General features: G+C 30.7%; 1 protein-coding gene across 1 annotated transcript in view; it reads right to left on the bottom strand.

The window, feature by feature from the left end:
• Positions 1–22,734, bottom strand: part of Sol1 (CUB domain-containing protein Sol1) — a 1,033,997-nt gene that overhangs the window by 10,693 nt on the left and 1,000,570 nt on the right. The window contains exons 12-13 of the mRNA XM_076419377.1: positions 17,528–17,718; positions 10,297–10,504 (exon numbers count right to left, since the gene is read on the bottom strand). Coding sequence (XP_076275492.1) covers positions 10,297–10,504; positions 17,528–17,718 — 399 coding nt within the window. The remainder of the gene's footprint in view (positions 1–10,296; positions 10,505–17,527; positions 17,719–22,734) is intronic.

The raw sequence follows: 22,734 nt of genomic DNA, 5'->3' as shown, positions 1-22,734 counted from the left end.
ATAAAAAAAAATGTAATAAATATACATGTGTACAAATATACATACATATATGTGTATGTTACTTCGAATATCATATTTTTATATTTGTTTATATATTTGAGTGGGAAAGAGAAGGAGATTCTCAAGAATTTTATTGGAAAACTAAATATATTAAATGGAAAAATATTCATATTAAATTGATGTGCTATTTCAGTGCAATACTATTTAATTTTTTTTAAGTCGTGTATCAAATATCATAATTTTTTTACGTTTAGGCTATCTCTTTAGTCTTATTTCGTTTTAATTAGTTGTCTCAGTTCGAAAATGTTGTCGTTAATTTCAAGAGCCTCAAGAGTATAATTAATTGCTCGAGTGAAATTTTAATTTACTCATTAAGAATCTGTTAAATGGAAAATTGGTGAAAATTCGTGTTATTGACATTTAATTTTTTTGTTTTAATTGTCGAAAATTATATATTATATTGCATGTATTATGATCAGCGATATCCATTGGTGAAAATGCAAAATATTAATTTAAAACTTTTTCTACATTACTCGACATAAAATAACAGTTCTCCAATTAATATTGTATTAGTCAGTGTATACAGACTATAGTCACGGAAGACCCAACATCCATTATTTCTGCAGATTGATTTTAAGAAATCTGCTGCTGAAGCTTATCAAACACTTTTACATAATTATGATGGTTCAGTTCTCTTATATCCCTATTGTCAGTTTTGGCATCATCGATCAGCTTTAAGCTGGTGATTTTGATGTCAATGAAAAAGAAAGGCTAGGAGGAATGGAAATTCAAATAAAATTAATTATTTTCCAAATGATACTAATGACTACAGAAAAGGGGTTTAAAGGTAAATAACGATAAACTTCAGGACACCTCTTATGATCTGCATGAATATTTCAGACCGATCAGATAAAATAATTATAAGTAACTACAAATATCTCTTAAAAAGGTCATCCTTAAAAAAAGTATATTTTTAATTACTTATAATTATTTTATCTGATCGGTCTGAAATATTCATGCAGATCATAAGAGGATATATATATATATATATATATATATATATATATATATATATATATATATATATATATATATATATATATATATAAATGATTCAAAGGGTAAATAATAATAAAGTCAAGGTAATGTAAAAAAAGAGGTTTCGTAATCAAAATTGTAACGTATTTACCATAGAAAATAAGTTATTAGTTGTTAGATGAAATATTGCTTTAGATGTATTTTGAAAATGTTTTATACAAATATTAATTAGTATTTAATAAAAATAAATTTAATTTAATTTTTTAATTTCACCCTGTAGTCGTATCATATTTTAGTTATAAATAGTAAACAGTAATGGATAAATCATTGAGTTGTGAATAGTGTCAAAATATCTTTTGCAGTAGATCTAATATGAAGACGATATATTATGACATTTGAGGAAATTCCATCTAGATACGTAACTATTTATGTTAATTTGTATTTTAAATTGGTTAAAATATTTTAAGCATAATTGATCCTCTGAAAGTAAAAGTTCAGATAAATATGACTCGATATAATTTATTTGAGCATACCAAATACAAACATAGCTTGATAATATAGAGCCATTCCAAAACATTAAAATTAAACAGGAGACATTAAAGTTTGACTTGCTTGAAGATTTTAAAGCCTGGAAACATAATATTGTATGAAAAGGTCAAACGCATTCAAAATTCCAGGAACTCATTAGACTAAATTAACATTGTCCAGCTGGTTTAAAACTGATGCTAAAGCGAAGGAAATGTGAAATACAATACATTAAAACATATGTAGAGCATGAAACTGACTTGGGAAAGATGATTCTATTAAAACAAGATAGATTAGACCTAAGGTGGGGTAATCTCATGTGTGTTGTAGAAAAGGGTGTATCACAAAGATATATAGAATATATAAAAATGCAAACTGAAGTTCTTAAGGCGACAGAATGGTTATTCCATTGCTGCAACAATCTCAAGTTTGAATTCCACAGGGAAAGTCCCCGGCCTATCATAGTAACACACATTTTTTTGGCAAAATTAAAACAATACCATTTTAGTACTACGATTTGTGCATTGCTTCAAAATAGGCCTCAGTTTCGGCGATAACCTCTTCATTCGACGAAAATTTCTTCTCACCGAGCATTCTTTTGAGATCTAAGATCAGGAAATAGTCGCTGGGTGCCAGACCTTGAGAATACGGTGGATGAGGAAGCAATTCGAAGCCCAACTCATGGATTTTTGCCATCGTTTTCACTGACTTGTGACACGGTGCATTGTCTTGGTGAAGCAGCACTTTCTTCATATGCCGTTTTTAGGCGATTTCATCCTTAAACGACCCAATAACCCTATGTAATAGTCGCTGTTGATGGTTCTTCCTTTTTCAAGGTGGCCACTGAAAATTATTCCATACGCATCCCAAAATATGGACGCCGTATTCTTGCCAGCCGACTGTTGCGTTTTCCCACGCTTTGGAGCGGATTCATCGTGTGCAGTCCACTCGGATGATTCTCAATTAGATTTCGGGGTGAAATGATGGAGCCGTGTTTCATCTGTTGTCACATATCGACGCAAAAACACTGCTCCGAATCATCAACTCGTTGTTGTCCTTGGTCAAAAGTGAGCTCGCGTGGTACTCACTTTGCACAGAGCTTTCACATCATTCAAAATCATTTAGTGGATTTTTTAAAAGTTTTCGTCGGTAACAACCTCTTTTGGGCGTCCACTGCGTTCACCGTCTTCGGTCCTCCTTTCACCACCTCTAAACTAGGCATACCAATCCTTGATCGTTGATTTTCCTGGGGCAGTGTCCGGAAACTCGGCATCAAGCCAAGTTTTTGCTTCAATTTTATTTTTTCCCTTCAAAAAGTAATATTTTATCAACACGTGAAATTTCTTTTTATCCATTTTTTTCCACAATAACAAAAGTTGCTTGACTCAAAATGCTATAATTCACAAAGTAATAATCCGACAGCGGTCAAATTTATACACGCGTCTTTTGAGGGTTAGGGCTAACTAAGAAACATATGGATTTAATTCTAGTAGCGCCATCTATGTGTCAGGCCGGGGAATTTTCAACTGACCTGTTATATTTGTGCAAAATCTGACAAGGAATAGTCATCGCAGTCATGCTAGTAACCATGCTGGGTAAGACCGGATGTTTTCTGGGATGGTCTAAGTTGAATACTGGTCAGTCGTTAGGCTTCATGCTGAGGATCGTGCTAGACCGAGGATCCCATTAAGCATCTATAATTTTATATAGTTATACCCAACTTGGTGAAAAGGATTGTTTAAAATATAGTTTAAAAGAGTTATTAAATAGGGTTGGTATTCTTCGTGGTCCATATTCTATTTATTTATAATAAATTTGAATTTTACCGATAAAGAATAGAGAGTGTTTTAAGAGAAAATAATTTGACTTAAATTGTTACTGCTGGTTGTTGTATAGTGGCTCATTTTCTCTTTGTATTCCATTCTTTGTACTGAAAGTTTAAGTATAAATGACTCATCCAATCTTTACCTTTTGTATATAAGCATAAATTTTCATATAAACTTTCATGTAAAAGTGGGCATTTAATATTTTATCTCAAAAACTACATCTAATATCAGCCAACTTTGTTTGGGCTCAGCTGTGTTGCACAGCTGTCGATTAAGAAACAAGGCGCCGTAAATATTCGTCAATGTTTTATAACCGACACCGCTTGGTATGGCATTTAATTTGAATTGTTCCTTTTTTACGACAACGACAAGTAAACGACTTTAAATTTCGTTAGAGGATCGCCTTAAAAAAAGATATAATTAATAAATTCGCAGACTATCAATTTACTGTTCTGTTCTGTTCATGTTTTTAACAGTATTTCGGGAGCTTATTTAGCAAATGGTCTTCTTTATTTGTTGTTCGACACATTATTTGATCTTTAGAAAAATATTACGTAAGAAAAAAATACTTTGTATTATAATCATAGAGAAATAGAGATTTAATTTCATAGGAAATTTTGGCGAAATATTTCGCAACGCACATGTAGATGTCGCTACATTTAACATATACTTGTTTTATTCGCGATGCTAAGAGCCGCCACGGAATCTGCTTGGTTCATTTTCAATGTGCCCTATATTGAGAACAGTGTGGTTAGCTTTTTATAACGTTTATACATTAAATTATTATTTTATTTTATTACTATATACAAGTCGGTAGTTGAAATGCATTCCCGTTCTAGGAAGTGTTGTGTGCCGGGATAAACAGATAGTGAGGAAATGCATAATAATTTTCCGTTAAAAAAGCGATCTTTAAAAAATGAATAGAAAACATTAAAAATCCTAAACTGGTTGGGTTAAATATGAAACAGATTTATGATCGTTACCATGTGAGACATTTTTGTGGCACATTAAAACTTTCCTTTAAGTACTTATGAACAATTTAGTGATGGTTAAAATAATACCACGAGCCCAGAATATGTACAAATGGAAGTGGATCAAAATCAAAATTATATGGAAGGTAAATTGAAGGAGTCAATCACATTTCTATTCATAATTGTTTCTATTAGTAGTAGTGCCTATTTCCATCGTTCCAGGCCCACAACCAGTGTATCATCGACATTTGAACAAACTCCAGAAGGTAATCCAATAGTATCCCCCTTTCTGCTCATTCTTACTGTTAATTACTTGACTCTATAACTTCAGTCCAGATATTCCTATAAGAGCAAACAAAGATTTACGTTGTACCGTAGTGTACATCTCAGGTTATTTAGTAAAACTTTTTAAAAAAGAAAATAAGTGTGATTTTTGTTTACATACAATTATGAATAAATCAGTAAACCCACAAATTGAGACTGATTTTATAGAAGTAAGACAATATCTCGTGCCCCAGACTTTAACAAAATTGTTTTATTATACTGTCAGTAGGTCTTTGAGCTATGTCTTATTTTATTCAGCGATTTTGCTACGTCGATAATATAACAAAATTTTTGTCAAATCTTTTAAAAAAAGTAAATTTAAAACCCTTCAATTGTACATTCCATAATGATCTTTCGGATAAAATATTAAAAGTATTAACGGAGAGACGGAAGAGATAATTTTGATTTGTTAAATCTGTTTGCTTCAAAGTTTTTTGCTTATGGTTTTAAATATATGTATAAAATATTTATATTTTATAGATATATTTATTTTTATATTATATTTATATTTTGTAGATAAATTTACATTATAAATTCATATTTATTTATTTTTAAATATTATATTTATATGTCTATTTAATTGAATTTAATTTAATAAATTTATTTCAGAAAAGAATTGTTTTGTATTTAAATTTCATCGGTCAATTAAATATGACGTCAAGCCTGTCACGTGCCAAACATTACTAATGAGCGAATCAAATGTCTTCACAGTAAAATACTTTTCTTACAGGTGCCTATAATGGAGATTTAAATTGACCAATCAAATTACTTGAATGGCCCATTATGGCTCCCTCTGGATGTTGGGCAAAGCAAAACTTTGCGCCAGAGTCCCCTATTGAATTGCATCTTTATTACCCTATGTTTATAATATGTCACGAATATTTTGGTCTTTATTACTTTTTCCAAACAGCATATCAGCAGTATTAATGCAGTAAAACAATACGGTATTAATTTATCGATTTTTTTATAAGCTGAAACTGTTGTAGAAATAAGTCTTGCGTTATTACTAAAACGAGTATTGTAGGAAACAGAATGATGAATCTGATGAATATAATCTTGGTCATTATTTCGGTCAGTATAATCGTTGATATAATCGTGTCTTCATAGTACAAAAAATAAGGCGTTATCAATCATATGTGGCAATATTATCTGGTAAAAACCGTTATATACCAAGATTGAACATCTATCAATAGCATAACCTCTAAGTAGCACAGAGAAAATATATATTTTGGAAATGTTTTGCGTTAAGTTCAATCTCTAGATATCATTACTTTGAAGTTATTTGTAGGAATGTTCGGCTTGTCGGTCGGAATGTGCTGCTGTCGACACGATTGTTTAACGGAACACTCACTACTATTTTTGTGGAAGGAATTCGCACGGGACAGAAAACACGAGCTGAATAAAAACTTGTTTATTTCTGTCTTAAATACTACACGTAGTCGACGGGAGGATGGACAGGATATTAGGATAGGTTAAGGAACTACGGAAGTTCTATGGAAATGGTACTGTTACAAGGGGTAGAGAAGAGAGAAAGAGGCGTTTTTTTCTTATTCCTGATTGACCAGCTAGAACCAAATGGTCTTTTGCTGATGTCGATTTGACAGAGAACCTGGGATACGACTAGGATTGTCGCAGTTGGATTAGATACTGGGGTTTGTGGATGGGTAGGGATTTGATCAAGCTTAATTTGGGCATGTTCGTGAAACTTTTCACGAATGGGATGTCTGATTCGAAGTGAGTATCCACGTTCATATACGTGCCTGTACCACACCTATGCTCCGTAGAGGCAGACTGGACAGACTAGCATTTTATACAGAGTCGCTTTCTGAGAGATTGGGAGTTTGCTTTTTCTGCAGAGGAGTTGAAATATTAGGCTGTACACGCTCATCTCAAACTAACTGTATATGTAGATGTGGTATGAAAGAAATTTATGAATCTTACAGCGTGTTTGATTGATGTAAGTTGGAGTAAGTTTATTCCTATTGATAATCATTCGAATATTTGTTTTTTATTTCTTTCTGAATTTTATTTACTAATTTTTTTTCGGAAATTAAATTTCATTGGTCAGGGCTGTCACCTGCCGCACCTGTCTTGGAAACTTTATCAAAGAACCAATCAAATGTCTTAATAGTAAAATGTTTTCCTTATAGGTGCCTATAATGGAGATTTAAACTGACCAATCAAATTATTTAAATAGGCGATTATAACCATATCTGGATACTGGACTATCAACGTTAAACGTAAATTAAAACTTACCATCACCATCTTTAACTTCGTCATATAAATATATAATACACTTGGTTGATTTGTGGAAACCCTCAAAATGAATTAAAGGTTGGATATTATTATGTGGACAGGTAATGCCTACCGATGGACAATATCCTGAAATATCTTGAAGAATAAGGACAGTGGGAAGTCGGGGTGGATATTAACTACTTTGCATTCGATGCATAATCTATATGATATAACATTCGATACGAACCCCATGTATAGCCTCAGGCACAGCTTTTTTCTTTGTATTACAACATCGACCGGTCTTTATTGAAAATTAATACACATTTCAAAATCGAATAACACTAAAAATAACATTAAAAGTAGATAGGCGCTATGTTAGAAAATATAGATTAGGGCGTTTATTATAAATTGAAATTTCCCTTTAACAATAGTTATCTAGTAGTGTAATCTTGAAGCTGTTTTAGTACTAAAACTACCGACGAATGGGGCTTTATGTCCAACCTTTTCTATGGGATTTACTGATCTGTATTATCTATCGGACGAATCCTTTGCAAGTTTTAACATATTACGCATCTCCAATTTCTGCTAACCACAAAACATAGAAATATTGAATGGGATCTTTGAAGGACCTTCCTAAAAGGCTGACAAAATCTTTTTCTTTCTTTCAGTTTGAAATTTTGTAAGACATCTAAGGTTATATTTGTTTCTTTTTCTTTTTGTGCATAATTTTAAGGGAATTTGTTATTATGATGTTACTTTTATAGCTTTTAAGGTAAATATTAATTGTTTAAATGCAAAATCATAATAAGAGTGTTGTTTTCCAGGATGTGAAGTTTCAAATAAAGTTACTTATTTTCCAAAGGATTCTGCTCCAGAGCAGAAACGATTTTTATAAATAAATTCGTTAACCTATTGAAAAGGAGAACATGTCTATAAGTTAAATATTGGAATTAGTAGTTGTTTAGCCCACATGATAATCTTCAAGAGAGAATTACAAATACAAATATAGCCGGCTTGGTGGCGCAGTGGTAAAGGCGATGGGACGGTCCTCCTACTGTTGCGATAGCCGCGGGTTCGAATCGAATCCTGCTGGGGCATGGTCGTAAATTTATGTTTGTGATTGTTTAAAATTTGCGAATATTCCAGGCAAGAGTGTAAAATCCGACAAGGAAAATGATCCCAGTCACGCCAGTAACCAGGCTGGGTAAGACCGGATGTCTTCTGAGATGATTTCTAAAGTTGGTCACTCGCCAGTCGGTAGGCTTAATGCTGAGGACCGTGGTTCGGAGCCCACGTTAAATAGTAGGTCCAATCCAGATAAACCCATAGTTAATTCACTATTTACTTTTTGCTTTTATACCAATAAGGGATACAATTATACAGCTTATTGTACTAAATATTAGTATTACCTATTATAAGGCTTCTGGCTTCTACTATAAGGTCTTATCATTAAAATTTTGCAAATAGTTTTGTATAATTTTTGTTGCAAATAACTTATGAACTGGTGACATATCTGTCAAGTTTTTAATTATTTCAAATATCTAGTATCTATTTCTGCTAATTATTCTATTATTAATATATATTAATGATAGTAGGAACCTAATATGCTAACAATGATAGGATCTTTTAATTACGACCTCGAAAATAAATCAATTAAATGATTCGAATCACAATAATTGAGAGTTTCTAAAAGTCGAATGAAAACCAGTCAACTTTCATTGTAGCGAAAATGTATTTTCAGCACTATGTTTTGGCCTTTTGACTTTTTAGTCCATTGGAAAAGATCAAAAGTTTTAAGTCCTTTGAATGGACGACCCAGTCACGCCGTAGGGTCACATCAAAAAGCTCTGACGTAGCAATTTTTACTTTTTTCCCCGAAGGTTGTGTTTTTCTCGTCTAAAAAAATATAAAAAAACGCCAAATGTTAAAATCTGGTTAGTTCTTTAGAATTTATGATGAATAGAGTTACCTAGTTTATATAACATGATTTTTATTATCATTCTTCAGGGTTCGATCAATATTAATATAGTTCATGTAAAGTTTTATTGTTTTTTTAATGATTTAATATTGACATATGTACCTAATATGTTTTAAACCATCTTTCTTTCTTATATATGGAATTATAAGGAAGTGGATTTTGTTTTATAGCATATATTAATATTAATATTAATATTGATATTTTCTCTTTATTATTTCTTTCTATTTAATATACTGCTTACATATTATACGCTTGAATGAATCACTAAATTTTATTTAGATAGGTGAGAATAATTTTTCGATAAATGGAGATGATAAAGTTTGAACAATATTTATTTTAAGTGTTCGGAGTACTAATAAATAATCTATTATTTAAAGAATAATAATTAATTCGATAAAATAAGGTGCCAAAATAAGGTGCCATTAAAGGTGCCGACGACATGAATTAAAATGTCCTATTGTGAGATTCGATACCTATTAACAAGATAATCTTGAAAAGTTGGTAATTTTCCATCAAACTAAAAGTCAGGCTCTTTAGGAAGTTTATCTTGCCAATCTGCATTGCTCCCAGACTTGGACACTATTTTTTTGTCTGACATTTCTACATATTTCTTTTCGTTTCGAGATCGTATTAGAGAAGAAGTTAATCGTTTAAGATGCTACATTCAGCGCAATCAGTATTTGGACATGTCTCACAGATACGTGTGGCTCGAAATAGGCCTTTAGGATGGAAGGCGCAGCGAGGAGTACCGAAAAAGACACGCATCAAAATCAAAGAAAGCGATCTGAAAAATAGGAGACTAACAGTCCACTCTAGTGTCCCTCCGAGCGTTCTTTATGGATTGATATATTATATTAACATATTTTCCTTCTTATTTATTTTTTTGTTTTTGACTGAATAACGCTCAATTGTCAGAACTTTATTTAATTTTATTTGCAGAGGAATATGGTAATGCTAACTTAAATGAACAAAGTTAGCCATGTCGATTGATGTCAATATCAGTTGATAAAAATGACATATTTGTGTTTAAATTAATTCGTTTATTTTAACTAATTTTCTTTTGTTGTAAATTAAATTCTTAATATTCTGAAAGAGCAAGAGCGGAAAAATTAAAATATAAACAAAGTTGTGCATATAATGTTATGTATTTTTTGAAGACGGTTCATTTTAGTACTATTAATTTTGTTGTGTAAAATATTTACTATATTAATTACGATAGTATAAATTCGTTCTTCTTTAGTTTATTTGATGATAATGACAACAAGTTTTATAATAAAAAAAGTTTTCACGTGAAATGTAATTAATTATCAATGAAAGTTTTGTTTTTGTACAAAAATCTTCCATGAAAACTCATTATATATCACAATTAGTATTAAATTGAAATATTGTTAATACTTACGGCAGAACACCCTCTACATCAAAATAGTTAAAATGTAGATGGACTTTTTCGTTGGTATTCCCGTGGAAAAAGTAATGACATTCGGTGTCTCGTGGGTAGAAGCCCGGATAATTGGGGCTGTAGAAGTAACCAGTTTTGGACTCATTACTATTTAATACAAAGGCACATGGATAGTCCGGTAACTGTGTCCCAGTTTTTATACCAAAATCTGAAACAGGAATATTATTTTGTTAATAACTCGTACAGGCTTGTAAAAAATTCTAAGAGCTCTTTAATTTTTTTTTGGAGTACTCTTTGGGTTTTGCGGGTGCTGAATGCGAAAATAACTTTTGTTTAGTCATAGGACAACATGCTTCTGACAATTGGTTTGGTAACTATCTTAAACGAGTTATTACGTTAAAATAAGAGAAAATATTATTTTATTTAAGAATCGGAAGGTCACTATCGGTTTTTTTTCAGTAAAAATAACTACATAATTTTGTAGAAAACGGAAAAATGGATTTATTCAAAGTATTGGCCATTTGATCCTACATATCTTGCCCATTTTTCAGGCAATTTATCAATGCCATTCCAAAAGATCTATTTGTTTCTTGAACAAAACCATTCATTGAGCAATTTTCTGCAAAGTGCTGCTGTGCAAGCACGTGTCTCATTGATGCGAAAAGTTAATAGTCAGACAAAGCAAGGTCTGGAGTGTACGGCGGGTGTGATAATACGTCCCATCCAAATGCTTTCAACGCTTCCTTGACCGATTTTGTTTTATGAGCGTTATCTTGCTGTAAAATCACTTTACCGCGTCTTCGGTCCTATTCTGGAGGTATTCTGATCAATGTATGGTTTAAATTAATGATTTGTGGTCACTATTAGCTGTTTCACAAGGTTTTAAAAGTTCGTAATACACCAAGCCACTCTGGTCCCAACAAACACAGAGCATTGTCTTGTTACCTAAACGATTTGACGTTGGAGTCGATCGGCCGTCTTCGCCAGATGATAACCATGATTTCTTGCGCTTAGAGTTTTCAAAATAAATCTATTTTTGATCATACATCACTATACGATGCAGAAATTACTTCCGATCATACCTTTGAAGCAGCATTTCATATACGATTTTTTGATTTTCCATTTGCCTGTCATTCAATTGATGTTGCATCCATCTTCACATTATTTTATCGGTTGTCAATCGTTTCTTGGGTCATATTTAATGCTTCTGCTAATTATTTTTGAGTTTGGGTTGGGTCCTCATCCAATAACTCTTGCAGGTTCGCACCTTACAACTTTTTCGGTCTACCAGAACGTTAATTATCTTACACATCTAAATCACCAATTTTGAATTATCGAAACCATGCCTTACATGTTTTTAAGATTAGGCATTAAGCTGACAGTAAGTTTATACTAGCAAAAACATGACTTTCAGCAGCTTTTATCTTTTGATTACTTCCTGTCGCAAATGCACGATTTCAAGAAACTTGATATTTTCAAAGAGGTTTCTATTTATGACGGTGTTACTTTCGCAACATATAACATGTATAGTTTTGAAGCTTGATGCCAGTAACATCTTAAGCCTAGCGACTTCTGTTAAATGGTTCGATTCTCGAATTACCATACTGGTAATGATTTTCCGCTATATTTGGTATATTTTTTAAATCTAATATACGTTTACTAATACATATTAAAATCAGCTTCCAAGTATTCTGATAACATTCAGTCGTTTCATTTTCTTTGGTATATTTTCCCTATCTTTTTAATGATTAGGTGGAATCGTTCACCATGCTTTTTTACTCACATCTCCCAAAATTTTTTGAAAGTAGCTGAGGTGAAAATGAAGTAAATTTCCTTTAGACACATTAGGTAACCTTGGCAACATTAGGCAAGCTTGAAAGGTTTTTAGAATTATTTTGACGATTTATTTATAGTTATGGTCGTTATGATAGTCTAAAAACTTCTGTATAACCTTCTTAAAGGCAATTCACCCTTCTCTATGAGGATCCATCAATGTAGTCGTTTAATGTCTAGTTTGATGAAAAAACCTGCCTTTATCTTTGCTTCTGCGAGGCCTGGAAACTTTGGAACTACGTATTTGAAGCAATATTCATTTTTGGGAAGTGATTTTACAAATTGGATTATCAATCCTAACTTTATGGGTAGCGGTGGTAAAAGAGTTTTATGTGGAGGTACCAATGCTTCTTGAAGATTGTTGGGAAGTGGTACGGAATGAATTACATGAATAGAAAACATAAAAATCGTCGTTGTGAAGCAGAAGTGCATTAAAGCCTTTATGAATCCATGGAAATATGCCATTGTGCAAAAATCGTGATGTCCCGGAATTTTTTCAATTGTTTTCGTTCTCAGCATACCAAAATATATAAAAATCAGTTGAGAATACTTAAACAGCTTTCTTGTTGCACATGTGTGCAATTTACTCGGAGAGTCGGGATTCCACAGGTAATAATAATTTTTAATACTTCAGATAATGAAGAAATTAAAAGTAAAAATATTAAGTGGTGTAATGGCCCATTAGGAAAGAAAATATGATATATTTCCCTAGCGTGCTATTGAATCTAAAACGGCTGCTTAAAAAGAAAATTGGTGTAAAATAATGTCATTTGCTGTACCTGATTGCAAAATTAATGTTAACAGTAAAAAATATTTATTACGTGTAATCAATAAAATGATTATACTTCATTTCTTGAAAAATTCCGGTCCTATAATGATTAATTTCGACATATAGTAAATATTATTGGCGGGTTATCTAATAATGTATTCAATGTAAACATCAATGAATTATCATTTAAATCAATTAATCAATTAATTAAAAATATCAAATATTTCTATTATTAAGTTTATTTATACTATTTTGTTTCTCTTAGAAACTTAAATATGTTATCAGAAATACAGAAATATATATCCCAGTTGACATTGATGTTATGAAATTTGTATAACGAGACATATACTCAATACAATGTTGGTTTCAACTTTGATCTCTCTAAATTATGTGTATAGAGAAGTAAGTCTCTTAGGTGAAAAAAGAAGACGCGATTAGCTAAGAAATATAAAACCGTCTGAGTCTTAAAGCATCATATCATATTCAGTATTCATTTGACCATTGAGTGATAAACTCGGCGATATAAGCGATAAATGGATGTCAATGTACGCGAGTGGTATTCGACGGCCAAGACAAGGTCATAAATATATCGTGATGCTTATATTTGCTATTAAATTTGTAATTAAATGTTTTTCAATCGGCTTCACAATCTCAGGCAAAATGAAGTGTTATTAATAATGCAAAATAGGTCGCTGTTTCAAGAAAAGTTATCGGATATGGAAAAGGACAGTGTTAAGGTTCGGGCAGATTAACTGAAATCCGAGGCTAGAAACACAAACAATGTCTCTTAATTTTAGCTAATAAATAGCTTCTAAGCTACTTTTATAATATATAAATATAGAATAAAAATGACATCGAAGAGGAAGAATCTGTTTATACTAGAAATTCATTAACAGAGTTTTTAAATTCAAACAACGTTCATCAAAACCTTGTTATTAGTTTTTAGTTTTTATGAGTTATTTTAATAAAGTTATGTAGAGAGAAAACCTAGTATTTGCACGCCAGTTTGGCATTCATTATTAACAAGCATTCAACAAGTGACCAGATGCATAGCATCATATCATATGTAGTTTAAAAAACCTTTTCAGATAAAAACGTATGTTCAACTATATTCTTAGATCTAGCACAAACCTTCTATAAGGTATAGCATGACGACCTTGTTCATAAGCTACACAAAATGTTACCGAAATAATACACTGAACTATTAGAATGTTACATTACAGCCAGAATGTTTAGAGCCAACTAAGAAGAACATATATTACAATAAAAGAAACTAAAGCAGATGTACCACAGGTAACTACTCTACAAATGTAATATATCTCTAATGGAAAATATGTCAATGATAATAGCGAAGAAGCCATACGAAAATTACAACAGGAAAGTGACAATATCCCCAAATCTGGAAAATAAGAATTATTGAAGTAAATCATTAGTAACAACGTTAAGTATCTCGGAATGAATCTTGGCTCAAGACTTCGCTGGAAGGAGCATGTAAAGGAGAAAAGGATAGAACGGGAGTTCAAATAGGGGAAAATGTATTGGTTAATTGGAATATAAATACAATACAAGTTTTTGAAAAAAAGCCCTGAGATGTATTGTAGGTGCTCCCAGATACTATAGGATTAATTGCCTACATCGAGACCTTCAGATCCTGACCGTCACTTAAGAGGAAACATGAGAAGGTACTCTATTCTTATGTCAACATCAAACTATTACAACTCTTGGGTAATACCAGAACAGGGCATAGACTCAAAAGAATCAAAACATTTGAGCTTATGTAATGTGTAGTGAGATGTATTTAATAGAAAAACAGCAGTATTTATACATAAATATTATTACGCCAGAGATTAAGATAGAGACGATGGGTTCTCTTAAACATATATCTAGATTTAAGTTATTATAATAAATAATAAAAACATCTTTTAATAAAGTGTAAACAAATAAGACGAAGAATAATGAGCGTGAGATTTCGGGATTATTTTCTAGTCTAGTTGTTCATCTTGTAGACCAGTCTTCTAAATGTGTGTCGTCTGTCTTTTATTATCTTATATAATATTTTCTATTTCGAATTTCGTAATATAAACTGAAAATTTGAACAGCGCAGGTAGTAAGGAGTCATGATCTAGTTTTTTTTATACCAATTATTTGAGTAATTAGAAAATATCCTATATCCAAATATATCTTATTTCTTTGATGTTTACCTTTATCTAAAACTTTTATCAAAAAATATTTATATGTAAAAATCGTGGTGAATTCCTTCTTCTGGATAAATTTGTCAATAAATGACTATGCTTATGGATTGATTTTGGTTCGATTTTTTATGTAATATTTGTTAATCGCTAGGTGTAGCTGATAGACTGCATCATTCTGTACAGATAGACCAGATTGTCTATGAGATGAGAAAAGATGGCTTTAATTTCATTGAAGCCACCTGTAAGTTAAACAAATATAAAACAAAACCACCCGCTAATATTTTGTATGCTCTCATTTGGATATGTGTAAAAATGAAAAAGATGTTAATCGTAACGTCAGACATGAAGGTACTCTCTCATAGAACCACGGCGTGCCAGATGCCCTGGTAAATATTTAATAATATAGATAGAGATCACGAGGAAGTATCCATGACATTGCAAAAGTCAGTAAACAAAATTAACAGTTGGACCAAGCAATGGAAAATCAGCTTGAAAGACACTAAATCCTTATTTCGTTTTAATTAGTTGTCTGAGTTCGAAAATCTTGTCGTTAATTTCAAGAGTATAATTAATTGCTGGAGTCAAATTTTAATTCTTTCATTAAGAAACTGTTAAATGGAGAATTGATTAAAATCATGTTGTTGACATCTACTTTTTTGGCCTCAAAATACTGCACAAGTTGCTATTTGTAGATATTTTATTTATGAAATATTGCATGTGGAATTGTTGAAAATTATATATATTCTATTATTAATTGATTGCATGTATTTTGATCAGATATACTTATAGGTTAAAATGCGAAGTATTAATTCATACATCTTTTTATATAACTCAACTTAAAATAATAGTATGTTAGTAGTCAGAGTTAAAATTCAAGCTTTTGTCAAATTATGGTCAGACACAAAGCTCTTGGCAAGGTCATTGCAAAAGTATGTTCTTCAACAATGGGACCAAGCAATCGATATTTTATTTGAATGAGACTAAATCTGACTGCATTAATTTTACAAATAAGAGAACAGAATACCTTCACCAACAGAATGAGTAATATTCAAGTGCCATATGCTAATACAGCAAAATATATATTAAAGACATGGCACTTACATGAAGCTAAGCTAATGTAAACTGAAGATTAAGTTTGGAGCTATTTGGAGCTATAAACTATTTGGAAGAAATTTGTCCTTTTCAGTATGAGTACCGTTGTATAAATACATCCTTTAAACCCATACAGATATATGGCATCTAGGCTGTGCCAAGAAGAACAACCTGGACATAATTCAGTGGTTTTAGAATAAAGTGTTCAGGAGTAGTGCTAAGCGTTATGAATAAGGACTTTCTCAAGACAAGATTATTCAAGAGTACTAAGCCTTTTGGGCTGGTGTAGAGTAGTATTAGTGCAGCAGAACATTGTGCTAGTGTGCACGTTGATGCTAAGTTGCTGGAATCTAAGCGATTTTAATGTGAATATTATCTTTATTTGTAGCAATTTAGCATTGCATAATATTTCTCATTGAACAAGTAACTGTTCAGATTATAATTTTAGTAATATAACTAAGATATTAATTAAATAAAGCCTGTAAACAATATAAATATTAGTAATTTGATCACTAATATCATCACCATCACAAATATATGATGACAATAGTTTTCTTCTATTCTATTCGAGTTTCGAGCCTAGGAAATGTAATTTGTGGTAATATATTTTTACCTTTTTATTTTAAAGAAATTTTTAGATTGAAAGTTTTTAGAAGATGGTAACATTAATATAAGCAAAACAGTTTAAGAACCAAGAAATCACATTCAAAAGTATGAGGATTTTAAGGAAATTACTCGTAATACTATTTAGTCAAGCATTGAATATAAACTGTAGTAGAAATAATAAATTTATAGTTTTCACTAGATAGTTTATTATGTATGGCTTTTGGTTTTATAATTTGCGTCTAACTAAGACAAATTATCTAAACTTCTTTCACTTTCACACATTTCTAATCTTAAGTTAGCTTGGAATCAAGTTCAGAAGTATTTTGGCTCAAGAGAAATGACATTGCTTGCTTTATTAAATTAAAAATAGTCATTTTATTGGACGTTGAAACGATTGAACGTAATGTTTATATGCCAGCGCCGATCCAAAAAGATTTGCGATCCCATTCAATTCATTAACGAGCTTATACTGAATTTCATATAATTAGATGAAATTTACTAGATCTCGTTGCCCTTACACACACACATAATTTATAAATCCCGTGCTTGAAATTATTCAAAATTCGAATAATAAAAGGTTATTCTGAAAAAGATTAATTAGTTCCGGCAGTATTATAAAGTAAAATAATAAAACAATATTTTCTAGATAATTGATATAAGCTAAGATTAACGCTAATACTATCTTTTCTAACATTTTACAGATGTTGTGTAGATATATGAAATAATATATTTGACTTACTTTCAGTAAAACTATAAGTAGCGTTGAACCCTCGAGAATATCTAGATGCAAATAAACTTTGAAATTCTAGTTTCAATCTTGGACCATTTGACATGACGGGTTTCGGTACTTTTGACCCACAAAACGAGTCAATTTTCTCCATTAATCCTCCTATGTGAACGAAAGCATTGAGGGAGTCCTGGTGGGCACAGCTGTATAAAGAAAAAAACAAAATTAGGTATTAAAATATACGTACAAAAGTTTATATTTTTATACGTATTAATAATTTGTTATTAATTCTCAATCTGCTTTTTTTATAAAGGGTTTTATATATATATATATATATATATATATATATATATATATATATATATATATATATCTTCAAAAGCCTTTATAAAAAAAGCAGATAAATATAACATTATCTAATTGTTTAACTCCATGTTTTTTGCACTTCTCTACATAAAATAATAGTTTTCAATTTAGTATTATTGTAAAAAAGATGGAAAAGAGTTTATTAATATATATTGTATCGATTTTTCTCACCTAATACAATACTATAAATATTAACAGCCCTTAAAGAAAGACCATCCTTTTGTATAAAACCGAATTGGGAGCACTGAATTCAAATTGTTTCTATAAACCACAGCTAAGCATACAAACGTCGATTTCAAATGTTTTTATAAATATCGTCTGCTTATATATTTTTGAAATTATTGTTCAAGAACTCTATTGTGACATTTCAATTTATTTAAGGATTTATATTCAATTCAAAGTTTCGTAACGCAAATTAATATGAAAAAGATTGAAAAGTGCATCACTAAGTGGTAAAAAAAATTAATTTAAGATATCTATTAGGTAAGATATATATTACGTGTATATAAAATAATCACTTAAAACATATTAAACGTTAAGGGTTAAAATGTATGAACAATATATATCTAAAATGATAAACATTTATGTACGTATTTTTTAATTTATAGGTTTTTTGAAATTTAGAATTACGTTTTCATACACGTCCTTATTTATGTGTCGACCGATTCTGCGGTGTTCATATATAATTTAGATCAATATTTACTGTGACAACGATTCCAATTTCAAACATTTTTCCAATTCTCTGGTGTCTATTGTATCGAATGCTAACTTTAGCTTTTTTTTAAAACAAATATCTTTCTGTGACTTTTTTTCACTCTTCAATTTTCTTTCTTTGATAGTTTATCCGAAGTTATAATGGGTTTTATATAACTTCGAAATTCGCGTGAATTATTTTGTATGGTTTGTGTTTCTTCGTATATTGGAATATATAATGTGCATATAATATATATATATATATATATATATGTATATATATATATATATATATATATATATATATATATATATATATATATATATAGTTAAAAATTGGAATTTAGAATATTTTAACATTTAGTATTTAACACGAATAAAACTTACACTATGCGTTATTTAGTTACTAATAACAATGTGTTCATATATAGTACAACTACCTATGTACTATATAAGTACATATACCTAAAATCCGAAGTTCTGTATCTGTTCTGATCCGGATATTATGTATCATTTAATCCGAATATCGTGTCCGAAATTCTGAGATTTTATGTAACGAGCACTAAGCTAATTGCTGTATATTAGTACTATATATTCAACAAATAATCTCTAATAGTATTAAATTTTATGTATATAATTAATTTCACTGAGGAAACCGTGTAGGCTGTTGGTACAGTCTATTGTCTGAGCTTTTCTGCAGTCTGTTAAATCATAGTAGATTTAACTGAGATTAAGTGAGGATATTCGGTTAGGAGTTATATTAGTTAGTGTGTGGGAAAACTCATAATTTGATGAACTATAAGAGAATAACCCATATGGGCGATAATAGCCCAGCCTAAGTCGGTTGATCCTGAGTCGGTAATGATGTGGATTAGGAGTGACGGGGTAGGTAAGATGGTAAAGAAATCTGGGTTAATCCAGACGAGTTTGTTGGCCGTTAAATTTGATCAGTGTTGAAGATTACTGATCTAATATCAGTATTGTGTAGCTAGAGTATCAATATACTGATTACCCGAAATACTCGAACTGGGAGTAAGGGATGATTACAGATCGGGAGACGAGGGGAATATATAGAAATTGTGTGAAATGTTTTTAAGCGGTTTTCAGACACTCAATACTTACAAAAATGTTAAAATTTCTTGCAAATCAGAGTAAACTGTAAAAATTAAATTGTTCGAAATATTTTCCGATATATCTTCCTAACAATTTTGTTATAATTATTTTTAACAAAATAATTTGATTTTTACTCTATAATTTTTATTTCTATTTAATATTAACTTTTTTATATTTATTTTGGAAATGTCTGGGATATTATTATGTTATAGAATGTTTCATGTATCTATGAAAAAAAGTTATTTCACAAAATGTATGGCACAATTAATGGTATATTATTCTTATATAAAATCATCATATTATCATCACCATTATGTGGGATTTAAAATCATAAATTTTATTAAATGGGGTTGCTAATAGTTTCATAATAGTAGCATTTCTAGGGAAGAAAGTCGATATGTAGCCTGTTCTTATTGTAGCCTAAACATTTTGACCATTTTGAAATGTTCAACAAAGAAAACATTGCAAATTCGTTAATTATTATTCATTTTACACCGTTATGAGATTAGGACGTAAAAAGTGTACCCTGAAAAGGATTTTAACATCAGCAATGAGACATCAATAGTTGTGTTATCTACTTGCAGATATCAATGTTAGCGGTGAATTTTAATGTTTGCCTCGTTTGGCTTGATAAAGCGCCGCCATGTATAATAATATGAATATAGAAAATTGATTAATTAATAAACAAATCTTTTAATATTTAGAGTCATATTTAATACACTATTTTAATACTGTTTACATCATAAAATATAAATTGTTTTTTGTATTTTGTTAAGACTTTTTCAGCAAATTCCAACAATCCCAAATCTCAATTGTTGTTTGGAATTTCACCTTTTAAAATACAAATACAGCCAGACCACAACAACTAAACAACTAGCTGTTTGGTTATTTACGTATTGCCAGACCAAAAATAAAACAACCCATAAATTCGACGGTTTTAAGGGAAGAACAACGTTTTATATGCTCTCAGATAGATTGTTGCTGACAGGGGAAGTAAACTAGGTTCATATTTTATTCAAAACAACAATGTACAATTTCGAGGGATTTTGATATACGATAACGACATTACAAGCCTTCAGATTCAATTTAATTAACTTAAAACCTGAGATAGCTTATGTGAAAAAAGTCTTTTATGGAATGAAATGAAATATGAAAAGAAATAAGTGAGTTGATACAGAGTTTTTTTTATATTATAAAATGTTATACAGTAACTTATGGTAAATGGACATGTCTATTGATCTTATCGTATTGGATATATACAAAAGTTTTATGTTTACTTTAAGAATAATATAGATGAATATATTATTCCAACGTATAGCCAGGGCTAATAGAGATGAAACTCACTAGGGGTCTCTGGAGAAAAATTTTGCTACGTCCAATATCCAAATAGGGTTATAATCGCCCATTCAAGTAATTTGATTGGTCAGTTTAAATCTTCTTTACAGGCACCTGTAAGGAAAACTTTGTGCTATGAAGATATTTTATTGGTTCTTTGATATAGGTTATATACAAATAAAAATTAGACAGCCGGCTACTTCTTCCAAGGAAAACGATGTTGCATTATTATCTATGTATCCAGGCACACAACGATTTCTAGATCGAGGATGTATTATACGTATATTGTGCCACCGATTAATATTATAGTAAATAATTAATAATGTCATTACTTAATGACTAATAATTTAATCACTAAATTATAAAAAAACTAAACACACTCTTCTTTACTGGCACACTGACGAACGAACTGAACCAATCAGATGCCTTCGCGGTTCTTAGCATAGTGGTTTCAACAAGTAATTTCAAAATAATGACTAATAGATATTGGACGCCAGAAAACATTTCTCCAAAAATGCCTATAGAGTTAAACCTCTATTTTCTCTGTGTCTATAGTGAGACGATATTTCCTCTAACTAATGTAAAACGACTATTTCCTCTAACTAATGTTTCAGTATCGGTATATAGAATCGAAATCAATGACAGAACAGAAGCAGCTAGGTCTGGGTCACTCAATTGGATTTTCAGCCATTCCTATGAGTTTCAGAGGTTTCAAAATTATTCATTGATCAATGTTTAAAGGGATATTCTCAACATATAAACCTATTTTGGCTGAAGTTTCGCAGGATGGCGTCAACCATTCTTATATATTTCTACACTGTCGATTTACCAACAACCAAAGAAGAAACACTTAACTAGAGCTATAGAAATAACTATAAGTGGCAGTCAACAAGATCCATTAATGAACTAGAGATGAGAAAATATGGTTTAATATTTCGAATCTGTCCATGATAATGACAATGAGAGCAAAAAGTAAGAAGAATATAAATACGAAAATCATTTCCTCAAACAGAACAGAACGAATAGATGAAACTGGAAACATCATGTTAGCCAAAAAGTTCAGTATATTACATTAAAACAAAAAAACTGTACTGATTAGTTGGAAGATATTGGGAAAGTGGCCTAAAATCAAAGAGATTTATTTATTAATCAATAATTGTAAAGCTTATTTGGACTTACGTGTTATAAATATTGGGTTGCACTATGACATTAGAACAAAGTTCTTCCGTTAATCACCAATGCCTATTGCTACGCAGTAAGCGAAGAACTTTACGATGACCTCGAAGTCATAAAGCCCAGTAAAGTGGAAGGAATACAACTACTAGACAACGCGATGGAAACTTGTATAGAGCATATGCATTATTGTTAACTTCAGCTTAAGTAGATTAATTGTATGTATTTCCGATAATTAACGTAAGATGTATTTCAAAAAAGTTTAATTAGGATCTTTATATTTAATGTTGCCTTCATGATTTCAATTCTTTATTTTATGTGGTTAACCCAAAAGTTGTGGTTTATGGCCAAAATCTTCTCATCTTTTACATTTATAAAATTTTCCATAACATTTTGGAAACAAAATTTCAACACTTATTATTGTGGAAAACAAAAAGCACTGACTATATATTTTTGTATGCCTAAGTTATCAAATAAAAACAAATGCTGTGGCAGTTTATAGCAAACAAAGTTATCTATTCTAAAACAACGACATCAAA

The sequence above is a fragment of the Rhynchophorus ferrugineus genome, unplaced genomic scaffold, assembly GCF_030347505.1.
Source record: "Rhynchophorus ferrugineus isolate W39M unplaced genomic scaffold, kcgeb_rfMv2 rfM1, whole genome shotgun sequence".
NCBI lineage: Eukaryota > Metazoa > Arthropoda > Insecta > Coleoptera > Curculionidae > Rhynchophorus > Rhynchophorus ferrugineus.
This window is presented reverse-complemented; position numbering and strand designations above follow the sequence as displayed.